Source organism: Sus scrofa, chromosome 10 (genome assembly GCF_000003025.6).
Source record: "Sus scrofa isolate TJ Tabasco breed Duroc chromosome 10, Sscrofa11.1, whole genome shotgun sequence".
Classification (NCBI taxonomy): Eukaryota; Metazoa; Chordata; class Mammalia; order Artiodactyla; family Suidae; genus Sus; species Sus scrofa.
Window position 1 is genome coordinate 54,361,965 of NC_010452.4, and position 15,584 is coordinate 54,377,548.

The window sequence follows — 15,584 nt, forward strand, 5'->3', positions numbered from 1 at the left end:
CACCTCTAACTATTGGGAGGAGATGAATTTAACAAAATCAGAATTACTGAGTTTTGTTTGATGAACTGCCAATTAATGACAGCTTCCAAATGGTCATTTCTGTTGTATTTCAGACATATCCTTGTCAAAAACAAGTAATTAGGAATGTATTTACTGGTAGTTCCTGCCAATACTAGAAGCTTTCATTTGGTTCCAGAAGTGTATTTAGCTTATGTCTTCTTTAGAAAGTCAGCCAAAATAATGATGAATCAAACATTCAGTCTTAGTTGTGGTGATACAGTTTCATCTGTTTTATTATTTATATCTTTACAACACCAAGATCAACTATAACACCCATATGGGGCTTTAAAAAAAATTTTTTTTTAATGAAATGAATCTCTGAGCATACTAACGCACAGAGACTAAAATCCAGTAATCAGAAAGTGAAGGTGATATGATTCAAAAGCGTAACTACTGAATTGCATTTTTTTTTTAGACATTTTGAGCAATATCAGCAGGAGGGACAGAGTGATCATATGGACACATCAGGGATCCTCTCCAATCAGTATCTGGCTGAAATGAAAACAGTTTAGTGAGTAGCCTGTGGCATGATTGGCCATGATCTAGTTTATCTGTCTGTCTTGAAAACTAACATTCACACAGAGAATGTGTGAGTAATTTCCAAAACTGTCTGATTATTATGTTTGTAGAAATATTTTAATATTTTGTCTGATTTGTCAAGTAAATGATTAGCCAGCATTTCCTTCTTCGGGTATTGGCGATGCTTAATGAATGGCCCCCCATGATTATTTCTTATCTTTTTCTTTTTTTTTTTTTTTTGGTCTTTTTGTCTTTTTAGGGCTGTACCTGCGGCATATGGAGGTTCCAGGCTAGGGGTCTAATCAGAGCTACAGCTACCGGCCTACACCACAGCCATAGCAATGCCAGATCTGAGTTGCGTTTGCAACCTACACCACAGCTCAGGGCAATGCTGGATCCTTAACCCACCAAGAAAGGTCAGAGATCAAACCCGAAACCTCATGGTTCCTAGTCAGATTTGTTTCCACTTCGCCACGACGGGAACTCCTATTTCTTATTTTCCATCCTAGTTTCAATTGAGTCCAGCGCATAGCAGTGTTTACTGAGGGTTCTGGGGGTCCAATCAGAGATGCAGCTGCTGGCCTACACCACAGCCCAGGGATACTAAGCTCCATCTGTGACTTACACCACAGCTCATGGCAACACCAGATCCTTTAAGCCACTGAGCCAAGCCAGGGATCAAACTCACATTCTCATAAATACTAGTTGGATTCTTAACCTGTGGAGCTACAACAGGCACTCCCTGCTGAGTGTTCTTTAATGTAAAGAGAATGCAGTGCACAGCTACGAGATCATTCCCAGCAAAAAGTCTCAGGAAAAAAAAGACTCTTGAGAGAAAAAAGTGCATTATTATAGAAGTTATAAGCGTCTCACACAAAAATGCAATGCATTAACAGAATTAGCTAGTTGGCATTGTGAAATAAAGCAAAGAGAAGATGCATTTACCTTGAACATTTTAAAATCCCATCTATAGTTCTAATTCTATAGTGTAATGACGTAATTCAGCAGTGGATAAGGCAGCAGAAAATCAAGGTGACCATGAAGTGCTAATCTGAACCCCTCAGATTTTCCTCTCATTATTATTTTTTGTTTATAGAAATTCTAAAAAAACCCTCAAATATGTCAAAAATTAATCAGTGATTTCTAATACCCAGAAAGTTCTTAAATGTTTGCTGCTTTTGAAAAAATCAAGGTCAGTCAAATAGGGTACTTTAGAAATGTACATAGCATAGCAATGAAATATCACCTTGCATAATAGTTTCTATCCTGGAAAAGTTCTATGGGGAAAATGCCATGATTTCAATTTCTTCTTTCTTGTTGAGCCTCAAGTGACCTCGTGTGTTCTTGACAATAGAAGCACATAATGAAGTTATGCCATAAAGAGAAGCAATTTTATCTTCTGTAAAATGAATATTTTAAAATGTTTTTCATTTTGAGGAGAGATGAGGTACAATGACAAAATTTATTGAAGGATTTGTGGATCGATTCATCCTTTTGAATGAAGAGACCCTAATAACTGAAAATAATAGCTGAGGTTCAGCTGTTCTGAAAGAGCTTTAATTGAGATGTATAAAATATTAAGAAAAAAATAACATCAACTTTCTCCAAGACTATCTGTTTCTTCCGTAGTTTGTCAATGTGTTCTTTTATTTTAGTTGCTAAGTAATTATAATGGAAGTGCCCTGCCACCAAGTACACAATTATAAACTGTTTTTTGTTTTGTTTTTCCCTTTTTATGTCTGTACCTGTGGCATTGGAAGTTTCCAGGCGAGGGGTTAAATCAGAGCTACGGCTGCAGGCCTACGCCACAGCCACAGCAACGTGGGATCTGAGTCACGTCTTTAGCCTATTCCAGCAACGCCAGATCTTTAACTCACTGGGCAAGGCCAGGGACCCAAGCTGCAACCTCACAGACACTATGTTGGGTTCTTAACCGGCTGAGCCACAATGGGAATGTCATGATTTTTTTTTTTTTTAATGGGAATCAATAAGTGGAATGCTTATATTTGTAAATGTATCATTTAATCATATCTGAAATCCCAAGGCCTTTCAAAAGGCAGATACGAAGTAAAAAGTAGATTTATGTTAATATTATACTTGAAATTTCATGCTTTAAACGTGTGCATATGATTTATTGTCACCCTGTTCAATATAGTAACCATTAGTCATACCTCTCTTAAAATTAAAATTAATTAATTGAATCCAATTAAAAACTCAATTCCCCAGTCTCACTAGCCACATTTCAAGTACATAGCAGTGTCACGTAGCTAGTAAGTCCATACTGGACAATTCAGATTTAGAGCATTGCATTAGCACAAAAAGTTCTATTGGACACTACTCATCTATGCTATTATTTTTTTTAAGAATTAAAGTATAAGGCATTTTGCATAATAAAAACATATCTCTGTTTCTGTTTGTTAATTTTTTTTTAAAGTCTGTGAACATAATTTTGATTGAGTTCTTTGAAAAATTACTGCTTGGCCTGCAGGCTCATAAAGAGACTATCTGTGTGCAGGAAACCATACATATGCACTATTCCTCAAAGAGATCCTCAAAGAAGTTCTGAACTTCTAGGTATTTTTAAAATATATTTGCTCTCCCAATTAGTTCTTGTTTTTATTTTATTTTATTTATTTTTTTGCTTTTTAGAGCTTCACCCATGGCATATGGAAGTTCCCAGGCTAGGGGTCGAATTGGAGTCATAGCTGCCCCCAGGCTCAGCCACAGCCACAGCAACCCCAGATCCGAGCGGAGTCTGCGACCTACACCACAGTTCACAGTAATGTCAGATCCTTAACCCACTGATCGAGGCCAGGGATCGAACCTGCATCTTCATGGATCCTCGTCGGGTTCATTACCTCTGAGCCACGACCACGGAAACTCCCTCAGTTTTATTTTTGAAGCTGCTAATGTTCCTTATTGAACGGTGACTAATAATAACCAACAAAGCAGAGGTGCATTGTAGAACATTGCCAATATATATATATATTTTTGGCTGTGCCCATGGCATATGGAAGTTCCTGGGACCCGTGGTAGTAGAAGTTCTTGGGTCAGGGATCAAACCGGAGCCACAGCAGCAACCCAATCCACAGCAGTGACATTGTCAGATCTTTAACCCACTGCATAACAAGGGAACTCTTTTTTTTTTTTTTAAATGTCAATTAATTTAAAACAGCAAAATGCTGACAAGAAAGGGACTAGGTGTTAAGAAAGAACAATATAATGTACTGCTGGTGGGAAGAATAAAGTGGGATTCAGAAATTGTTGTTATCATAACTTGTAGTAGAACCATTTCAAGTTAGGTCAGCCACTTTCCGGATTAGTTTCTAGTAATCGGATGCCACATGTGTGTGTTAAAGTCACTTTCACATTACTGAAATGACATAGCCTTATGTTTCCAAATAAATGAGCCATAGAGGCATGAGCAGATTTTCTGGGTTTCTTGCTCATTAAGCCCAGAGGAGGAGAAAAGGGTGAGGCATGAAGGGGAAGGTCAGCACCCTGGAGATAAAGACCGAAATTCAAAATGTTAAATTGGAGGAGACAGAAAGGGAACTAGGAAGCACTGTACATGGACTCCATGACACTGCTGCACACTGTGTGCAAGAACCTGGAGGAATGGAGGCTAAGACCGAGAAAGAATTACCTCGTAGAGCTACTTAACAAGACATTATGGAAATTACACATGACCTATATGACGATGTAAGAACTTTCTGGTAATGAAAAGAATATTAGCGCAACAATGAAATATCATGTTCTGCTTATTGAATTTGAGAAATTTAAAAATGATAACAGTGTCTGAGAGCATCTGGGGAAATGGGATATCTAATTTAATGCTGGTAGGGGAGTAAATTGGTACAACCTTTACGGAAAACAATTTGTCAGAGCACATAAAACCCATTAGCATTCAATGGCTACATGTTCATTTTTTATGAATTAGGTATGTGTAAAAATTTAAAAACAAGGATTTTCATCACTGTTTCACTGACTATAGGAAAGGTTAGCCACCTGACACACCAGTGCCAAAGCAGATTACGTAAATTATGAAACAAAGGAATTTGTTGCAGCTCTAAATGACCACATTTAGATAGGTATTTAGCAGTGTGGAAAAATGTGTTGTACATATTATAAAAAAAACAGGTGGCAACATATTTATAGGATAATGCCAATTTTCTTAACTGTGTGTGTGTGTTTCCGTGTATACATTAGAAACAAAAGGCTGGATGCAGATATATGGAAACCCTGATTGTTATCTTTCTGCAGTAGATTTGCAGGCAATTTAATTTTCTTCTTTGTGTTTTCTATTATTTCACAAATTTCTCTGAATTAACATGGACTATACTTAAAACCCCAAGAATGTTTTTACACTTGTATTTCTGTAATGAACAAACAAGGTCATTGTAGGCAGACCTGTTTTGCACATCTGTGGCTGTGAAGATTGAATTGGCTGACCTAGGTTTTTATTCTTGTCTGTTTCTAAAGCTTTACAAAATGTTTTATGATAAACAGAAGGTGATGCAGAGATATACATATACATGGACAGACAGACACAACGACATGTTAAGAAACAAATGACGTCATAGTCAGAGATAATGAGTTTCAGAGAGAGGGCGTCAAGGCGTCCTTTAGTGAAAATCCCCTGTGGCCTCCCTTCCATGGGCACTTGGCCTGGGTGTGGACACTTTGGTCAGCATCATTGTCTTTTTAAAGTAACAATGTGGACGTTGATTAATAAACTATACATATATACTATATACACATATATACTATATATACATATATACTATATATACTATATCTATATGCACAATGCAGTGGTACTTTGTGCTCAGTATCTTAGGAACTAAAGTGGTCATTTTTCATATAAAGTTATAGAAATTAAATAAAATGTTCAAGGTCTCATGACCAGTATTCACATTACAGTATCCCTTATATTTTCTGGACTTTTAACCAGTTTTTATCTTTTATTTTACTTTTTGTATATAAGGGTTAATTTCACTATAGACATTGTTTACCTTTTTGAAGGAGCAAAGGAATTCCTCTTGTAGCCTCCCTTGTAGCCACAGAACTATTTACTGATTTATTAACAATGCCTGGATTTCTTTTGATATTTTAAACTATCAGATCACCTAATCTTTTTTTGAAAGGTAAAGGCTATTTCAATAAACTATGCCTGGAAGTTAAATGGAAATCATTTACTATTTGGAAGACTCTAAAAACTGAAAAGCAATTTTTTTGTTGTTGTTGATATTATGATAAAAAGGAGGGGAGAAATCTTTATAAAGAACAAAGTCCAAAGTTCTTTCACCAAATCTGATAAGAATGGTATAGTAATTGAGGTCCCACTGGGAAAAGTTATTCTCAAGGTTGTAGCTCACTTTCCCACGTTGCCACGGCTGCATTAGGCAAGGACCTAGGTTCTATAACCCATATAACCAAAATGATTAAAAGAACAGAAAACTGATCTTATGAGAACAAGGTCCTATGTAATAATGCACCTTGGAATACAGAAGAAATGAAGCCACCCATTTACTTAGGTTAATGATCAGTTTTTCCTTAAATTCACTCAGGAGAAGGAAAAGAGGTAACAGAGGTGAAAGATTTAAATTCCCTATGTGGATGACTCCTAATAATGAAAGTTGTTCTAAATAAGGGAACAGAATCTTGAAAAGGACTTAAACATTTGTCTAAATTCTGATTGTACAAACAAGTAACATGTTGATCTCCGGGAATCATCTTATTTTTTCAGGAAAAAATACTTGTATAACTCGTATTACGATAATCTTGGGTTAGCCTAATCTCCGGAGTAAAGAAGTATGCTTTATTTTTCCCCAGCTGAGAATGTAAGGCAACCATGCAACTACAGCTTTCTTCTTATACAGAAGCTCATGTAACAGATACTGTAACACTTTATAAATGTGGGAACAGATTTTGGAGGAGATTAAGATGGTTCTGTTCCCTAAAAGAATTGGAAGTAGAACACATCAGTTCCAATGTTCTTGCTGAAATAAGGCCCTGTCTAATGGCAGGAATGAGTGGATTATAAACTCAGGACTTCCATTCCTTCTAGACAAATTTTCTCAAGATGACAGTGATGTTAACAGGAACTATAGATGTCACTCCAGCACGTGGCCTGCTTGAGAGAAGCTGCTCCCTGAACACAAAAGCTTGAGTACTTTCTTCAGAAGAATGCCAAGTCCCAAACTTTAGACATAATCTGTTCTCAAGAGTTATGTTAATTTGTTGATTTATTCAATGAAATTTATATGTGAGAAGGACATTTTCCCCTCCCAAACATAATGGTTATCCTTTTACAATGTAACAAAGGATGTAAAACTGTATTTTGCGACTCTGAAGACAGTGCAATTTTATCATGTCTAAATTCTGATACAGTACTTGACTGTTAAAATACATTTGTAAAAAAAAAATTCTTTTGTACTTTGGTAGGCCTTTTTCTCTAAATAATAACACATCAGGACATGAATATGGACCTGCAAATAAAATTCTTTCTGGGATGAAAGAAGCCACAAACAAACGAAAAGGAGCAATTCCTTTTACTTGTGTAATAATTGACTCAGGTCATGCTTGACTGAACTCCTCTGAAAGGAAAAATGTGAGAACTTTCTTCCTGCAACAGGAGTCAGCTCAGTCTCTCCTAGGACTCACCTCTTATCTAAGAGCGCTGTCAGGATGTCTTTATGTTGCCTACACATTTAAATATATTCCGGCTTTGCTCACAGTACAGGTTTGCTTCTGGAAAATCTGCCTGATTTAACAGGTGGCTGGAATATTACCTACTGCAGATTCTCAGCTAACAAGAAGAAAGAGCCATGGAAGAGTCACAGCCTCCATCAAGAAGAACTGCCACATATGAATGCCACTCTAAACTGTAATTGCAAGAGAGCCCCGATAATGTTTCCAGCCAATCCACTGCTCTGAAAAGTCTAATTTCCACTCCATTTACTTTTTATATTTGAGAGATGACATAATTAAACAGAATTAGTTCAAGTCAAGCCCAAACAGCATATGCATGTGATAAATTAGGTCTACCACTATAATGAAATAAAAGAGGAACAAGAACTTGGAACAAAGGGGAAAGAAATGATTCAATTTGGGGATGCGTTTTATTATAACCTCTTGCTTTAGATAAACACCTCTAGGACTTTGGTTCCAACATACCCAAGCATCCCTCAGGGCTGTTCTTGAGACGAAGGAGGACTTAAAAAACAGAAGCTTTCAAAAGATGGCTATTTAAATATTCAGAACTACAACAAATAGCAATTACAATTTGGATTTCTAATACGATGGACAGCTGCCCAAAGTAACACATATGTTTTTTGTTTTACAAATATAAACTGGAAGAGATAGGCAAAAATCACTTAAACAAAGAAAATGAAATATATTCTTTAGTAGGTATAGTGCCATCAAGATTTTTTAAACCTCAATTTATAGCCTTAAAAAAATTTTTCCTTTATATTCTCAAATGGTTTTAAACAAACATGTTTAACATAAAATGGCACAAAGCTACTCTTTTGCTGATACATTTTTAAAAACTGAATAAACAAAATAAAAAAAAAAATCTGTCACTCTTTTATGTTGCTCTTCCTCGTAATAAGAGAAGTATAGCTATCTGAGCACCCAGGCTAACTATCCCAAAGAATCCCAGCTCTCTTGGCTTGGCTATTTAATTTCACTTCACCTAAATTATTAGTTCAACGGTTAACAGAGGGATAGCAAATTCCAGTACGACTTATACATCAAACAAGATAATTAACAAGTAGCAATTAGCAAAGTGATTCTATTGTTCAAAGTGTCACATGGGCCCTAGATCAATCTCCTTTAAATTTACCCCCACAGCAGGCTCAGGCTCTGCCATTACCCTTCTTCTACATACTGGGAATTTGCTGGATCCTGTGGACGACGACAAAGGCATCTGACAGTCCCACTTTCACCGGGTGATTGGTTGAACTTATCTGTGTGACCAAGACAGGGATCTGGAAAAGAAAACGTAGATTGCTATGAGTTAGATTTGAATTTCCCTCAAGGGGAGGGATGGGAAATGTGATCATCTTGTTTATTGAATAAAATTAGATGATGGAGACGAAGGAAGAGAGTAGGGGCCATTACGAGAGGAAAGGCAGATGATACCTAAAATAGCATCTGTTTAGGGCTATTCGATGGGTTAAAGTGACAAAAGAGTTCCTGGTCCTAGAGATGGCTACTTGATGATGAAAGAAACAGATTCTCAGGGACTCTAACTGATGCTGAATGCTTAAAAGTTCTCATACTGCATAGGCACGCCATGTGTGCACTCAGGGTTGGCTGTCATTTCGGAAATAGAGATTCTTTCTGTACCATTTGTTTTCCTTAAAGACTCTATTACATATTCATTTTCATAATTAACAAAATCCTTGTTTACAAGGAGCCTTATAGATATAAAACCTAGAGAAAGATGAGTACTCCTAAATATATATTTAACAATATAATTGTTGATTAATATATAGCAAAATTTGGCAATTGTTTGTTAACGGATGTTGAACTTCACTAACATAGTGAATACATGTATCAATTATTATGGGTCAGCTCAAGGTCACATTTCCTAAATTTAAACTTCAGCGGAACCAAAATCTGAATATTACAGACATTTATAATGTGTACAATTAAAAAAATTAGCACACATTGAGAATATATTAAACATGATACAATGGATATAAATGACACAAACTCTTGGAGCCACTGTTTCCTAGATTTAGGAAAGAATCACCAGAGATACGACTTCTTTACCACCAGTTTTAAATTAGTAAGAATGGGAATGAAACCATCTTCAATAGATTAAGGAACAAGGAAAAAAAAAAAGGATAAATGCATCAACAAATCTTTAAGTGCAATAAACAGATTGTGGGCCATCTGTGAGTAATTCATTAAAGAACATATTAGATCAGACATGGTTGTATAAGCCATAATAAACAGCACTGCAATAAAAAGAAGGAAAATAAACAGGGAGAAAAGATGTAATAAGGGCCGTATGCTTATTTTTGACCTTTTCATCATGAAATTGAAAAAAAGGCTATTTTGTTGAAACTGACCAACTAAGGAAATTTTAATGTTTCTGAAATTTGTGGAATTATCTTGAAACAAGTAAATGTAAAATGACATTTTTTCCCCTTATGTACTAACCAGTCCTCTCTTGAACAATGTTGTGATATTGCCAGTTTTCTATTAGTATGCCTAGCTCTTAACCATCATTAAAAAGTATTTTGTTATCTGAACATCAGAAGCAAACAAAATCAAACCAAGAGTTCTGTCCCTAAAAGTTCATTTCTTAAATGAAACTCTGATATAATTTATTTAGTAATTACTAAGCCATACTCAGTATCAATATATGTAATCCCTTTTCTTAGTACACATTATATGATTATCCAGTTTTATATTTCATGTTAAAAAGTGCTACTGTAAATATAATTTATATTTAAGACAGACATACAGTTAAAGAAGTTGAAGCAAAGGAATAGAAAGTCATAGAAAAAAATTTCCAATTCAAGTTATATTTTGTATATCCTAATAAGACAAGGTCACAATCCTTAAACAGCATTACTAATAGATGCCTGCTCAGGAGTAAACACGAAAGCTGTGCCGTTGCATTTGTTACTTGCTTTCATTCTTACACCTTTGGCTGCAGTTTTCTTCTGCCAGTTATGAAATATTTTACCAGGTAACTCTGTGGTAATTAATTGTACTTCTTTTCTGATACTCAAGCGGAACTTGAGTTTACATTGCTATCAAGTGGAAAAATCCTATTACATCGTTTTGAATATTACATTTTCATATGAAAGCTTGTTTTCTAGGTCACATGTCTTGGACCTGCAGACATGCTAGCACAGTAGCTTCCCTTCTCTTTAGATTATCTTATTCCATCTCTTCCATCTCTTTTATCTCTTTCTTACCAAGATATCTTTCATTTTTCTCTTCTTTTCTCCATCTTTTTCCTTCTTCTCACTCCCTCCCTTTATAATTTTGTCTCTAAGTCAAACTCTCTCCTTGTGTGCCTTTTATCTTGGTGAATAGATTGCACTAATGGCTTCCGTCCATGGCCTCTTTTTGTCTGGACTCTGCCTTCTCACTTGGTGGTCCTCTCCCACTCTGACTCTAGGTTGGGAATATGGCAAAAGAAGACAACAGCACAGCTGAAGCAGAAGAGAGCCTTGAAAAAGTGCTTGCACATTTCCACCTCCCTTCTGGGACTCCTGCCGCTGCTGTGAGAGTGCAGCCTGCTGAGGATCTGCTGAAGGTCTATGAGAGACACCTGGAGGACAGTGATATTGGTAGCAGAGGTCATCCTTGGACAACCAGCCGACCCACCAGCTAAGAGCCGAGACATGAGTGAGCAGAGTCCAGCCCAGATCAGTAGAGTCACCACGCTGATCCATAAGCATCTTGTGAGAAGTAAGAAAGGGAGTTGTTTTAGGCCACTACATTTTGGGGTGATTTGTTGCACAGCTATACTAACCAAGCCATTCTCCACTAAAGCTCTAATGGCCAATCCAAATATCTCTGGATGCTTCCATATAAAATGAAGTAGGATTTGTCCCCCTAGGTTTCTGGGCATCAGGTAAATATCTATATCTAGGTCCCATTAAACTTGAAAGATTGGAAAGTGCCAGTAGAAAGGATTCATTTTCTGCATCTTTTCTTCACTCTTTTATATCTTTTTGTTTTCTGGTTTGTTCTTTTTCCTCTGGACTCCCCAGATGAACACCAATGTGTATAAGTTAACTTGATCCAGATTCATTTAGCTTAAAGTAAATCTATCCCAAAACAAAATGGGTAACCAAATAATACAGAGTTTTTTTTTTTGTCACCAAAAATAATCCTGCCATAAATTGGCCAACCCCTCTGGGAAGATAGTAGATGACACGTAAGGACTCTTTCAAGCCTCATAGTCAGTGATTTAGTTCTATTGAATGATCTGGGTTTTCCAAGCTTCAACAAGTAAGTTGTTAACAGCAATCCAAACAAAAAGGAAAAGGGTGAAATATTCTACCTTACCTATATAGAGAGAGCAGAGGTAGGTAGAAATTTCGACTGACTTATTCACGGGCCTGTAGCTTCTGAGGACTGTGTCTGACAAATCACAACTACCATAAATATCTCTATTACATGTCCTAACAAAATGTGGGAATAAAAAGTAGAAAACAAATTTGAGAGAATAATGTATATTATTCTCATTATTTTCCCCAAAGACATATATACTCTTCATGCTATTTGAGAAGATGCAACAGAAAGAATTCACTCTCTCATTTATCAGATATTAATTAAACATTTTCTCTGTATTACTGTAGGCACTGGAATTATAGGAGAAAACAAAAAAACACTCTGCTCTCATAGAGCTTACATTCTAGAGGGTACAGACTGACAGCAAGACAAAGGAACATAAAGAATATAGCAAGCTAGGAGGTGATAACTGCCAAGGAGGAAATGAGACCATGGGAAAGAGACAGAAGGGGCTGGGGGGGCTCTTTAAGAGAAGGAGTCACCGAAAGTTTCTGTGAAAAGGTGACTTTTCTGTAGTAAGACAGCCTGCCACATGGACAGTTGGGGAACAGCTCTGAGTAGAGGGACCAATCACGTGCAGAGGTCTTAAGTGAACTCTTTTGCTGTCTTTTAGGAAGTAAAAGGTCATCACTGGAGCAGAAGGAGTCAGTAAGAGTGTCAGAGGAGATGGGACTGTGGTGGCAACAAGTTCCAAGGAACCTGTATTTCCCTGCAAGCCACGGCAATGACGTTGGGTTGTGTTCCCTGTCGTACAGGGAAGGTTCAAAGGGTTTTGAACAGAGGAAGGACATTCCCTTACATCTGGAAAAGGTCACGCAGGCTGATGTATAAGCAGGACTGTAGGGGGAAGGGGAGACAGAGAAACTTGTTAGAAGGATATCACACTTGTCCAGATAAGAGATGAGTGGCTTGGAGTACACATGATGGGTGATTAGTGCAGAGCTGGAGTGACGGGAAGACGAATTCTGGATGAATTGTGAAGGTATTGCTGCCGCAACATGCCATTGGTTCAAGGAGAATGAGAAAAAGAAGAGTCAGTGGTGTCACCAAGGCTTTTGGTCTTCGTAGCAGGAAAAATGGAGTTGAGCTTTCCCTTGGGGCCAGTGTGTAGCCCACCTTCGTGGTCCATTCCCATTGCTAGTTCCAAGAGTGGTGTCCTTGGCTGGTGCAGAGATGAACCTGCCCAGCTCTGAAGGGCAGATGGAACCATCCAGAGATGAGGAGATGAGAACAGAAAGAATGGAAAAGGAAGCAGCAATACTACTGGCCTCAAATGCTTTTGTTTCAAATTTTATAGAGTTTGTGAAGAAGAGCATAGAATTTCTAAAACTCTGGTATTTTATCCTGATTACCTATTAACATGAAAATGTGTAATAAGCTCTTGATTCCCTATGTTTTCCCAGAAGCCATTCAAGACTTTTATGAAATGATTACATATCAGATTTGGAAAAAAAAAAAAAACCCAAAACAAAACACTTTTGTCAATTGAATCAAATGCTTCATATGGTAAAGGACTAATGAGGCCAAGTCCAGGCTTCCTCTTAGGTTCTTTTCAGGCATGTGGGTGCCTTTCTCCACCTGACGCTGTTCTATTTTTTTCACTCTGCCATCTCGGACTGTTATCTTTTTACTTCAAAACCTCAAAGGTGTGGGGTGTTCAGTGTCAGGCTGGTTTGTCCACTTAGTCACTGCGGCCGAGTGGTCAGGCTATGTGAGCTCTCTGGTCAGACCAGACTGCAGGGTCTCGTCTCAGTTCATAGTGAGAGGCCGTCAAGCTGAATCAGGAGGGCTGCTAAAATCATGCCAAATGGACTGCTTTTGACCAACATCAACGAAGCAACTGCGCGCATGTGTATGTATACAAATAAACTCTCTAGAATTAGAGCCCACAGTGTGCAAAAGTAGCACGAGAAAGGGTCTCTCATAGCATCGAGATCCCCTAGGTCACAGAGGACTCAGCACCAGAACTGAAGCACGCAAGTCAAAAGCTGTGGCTGTGAACCCTGCCCAAGTACAGAAACTCTGAAAACTCTGCTTTTTAAATTACAGTTGATTTACAATGTTGTGCCAATTTCTGTTGTACAGCAAAGGGACCCAGTCTGGAAGCCATTCTTTCTCCTTTCTACAAACATGTTCCCCCTCAAAATATCTCCTCCTACGTTAGTTCCTGGGGATGCCAGGAAGCCAATCTGAAATAATACAAACTCTAAACTATACAAACTTAAAAAAAAAAAAAAAGCTTCATTATTTTCAAGTGCCTATCATACTTGCCTGTTCATGATTAAAGCAAAGCTAAATTTTCACTCGGCCTCTGTCTGATGTGTAATGAATCACACATTTTTGAGAATGAGTTTGACAATTACATTCCTTCCACAAGATAGATGGAGAATGGGAGCATTAATGCCGGTTAAAATATGCTTCCGTTTCAGCTTACACAAGCATTTAGAAATTTTCTTAGGTGTTTTAATTTTCCTTCCATTTCATGAGACACAGACACGTTTGTTAAGTATACATTTTTTTCTATAAATGACATAGTGAAGCAAATGAAGTATAGAGCCTGAAAAGAGTTGCAATGAGTAGGCAAAATTAAGGCAGGAAATGATATTAGGAATAGGCGCAGATAAGGCAGAGCACGCGGGCCTTTAAAGGGAGACTCAAAGATGAAAGTTGTTCTCTTCGACTCACTCTCCAACACACGGGGGCCCATTACGATACCTTACATGTGAACTTCTAATGTCTGTTTCTAAAACAGAGAGATAATAGCATGCTGCTTGAGTCGGAAGGAATAGAATTTTATTTTTCTCTCTGTTTTTCCCTGCAAACTTTGCCAAAACATTCATTTGTTTCCATTATGGGCCCAGCTATCTGTCTAATAGGCAGCACAGCATCTCAGCAAGGGTTTGATTGCATCGTATGTGTTCCGAAGTATGAATCACATGCCTGTCAGAACGCGACTGGAGACGAATTACTCTAAACTCATTTTTGTTCACTCGCTAATCAGTAAGGTGATGTCTCATCGCTTAATATATACCTTTAAAAGCCCAAGCTTATGATTTTCACCATTCTTACCTTCACTCAAACAAACCCTAACTTCCTACTTCATCTCCCTCAAATGTCTGACCCCGCTTCTCCTTAACAGTAGGGTATCCAATTTTAAAAAGTCATACCCTCTTTTATTATTATCATCAAAATAATACTCCTGAGCATTAGTGCTTAGTTGCCTGAAAACTCCCTTTGAATAGAAAGGCTTTCAGTTAAATTCGACAACATAAACATCCATTTGGTTTCCTGACTATCGTTAACATTTTGCACAATTATCGTAATCCCTTTCTAGCTTTCAGTTTCTGAACTCCTCGTATGCTGGCTATTGAGCAATGCACTTGATAGCCTGAAGGCAAAGCTGAGCTGTAAATTAAAGATATATTCTTAACATCTCTCCTGCCCCCATCTTCGCAATCACACACCACAGGACATCTGGAAGGAGACAGCAGCATACGTTGATCAGTGAAAACAGCCCCCATATTAAAAGAGAGGTTTCAAACGTAATCTCTACCTAGGTTAGTGCTGGTCTAGGGTAGGAAAGGAGAAATTGGTGAGGAAGAAATTGGAGCAAGAGCATCGTAAGTTTTCTAGCCAATTACCTCCACGTGGAAATATGAATAAGTATTCCAAGGCTTCTGATTTCTCAAGTAAGGATACAAATCTATATTTTAATGTAAAGCCTTGGAATCTTTAAATGTTGGCCATATATTGTTTAATAAGCATGCTCACGTCCCCCCACCCCACCCCATGCACAGACACATCACTGTGACCTCTGACTTAAAGACTGTCTGCCACTGAATGGACAACTAGAGATGAAGCATCACAGAGAAAAAAGACAGTGAGGCAGGTGTCCCTGAAGAAGCCTGTATAACTTGGCTCAAGATATCAAAACCAGGAGTTCCTGTGATGGC

General features: G+C 37.6%; 1 protein-coding gene across 3 annotated transcripts in view; it reads right to left on the reverse strand.

Annotated features, from left to right (window-relative positions):
• The window catches only part of PLXDC2 (plexin domain containing 2), a 416,934-nt gene that overhangs the window by 101,665 nt on the left and 299,685 nt on the right, over positions 1–15,584 (reverse strand). For all 3 annotated transcript variants that reach the window (XM_021064961.1, XM_021064962.1, XM_021064963.1), the window contains exon 8: positions 8,474–8,573. In XM_021064961.1, coding sequence (XP_020920620.1) covers positions 8,474–8,573 — 100 coding nt within the window. The remainder of the gene's footprint in view (positions 1–8,473; positions 8,574–15,584) is intronic.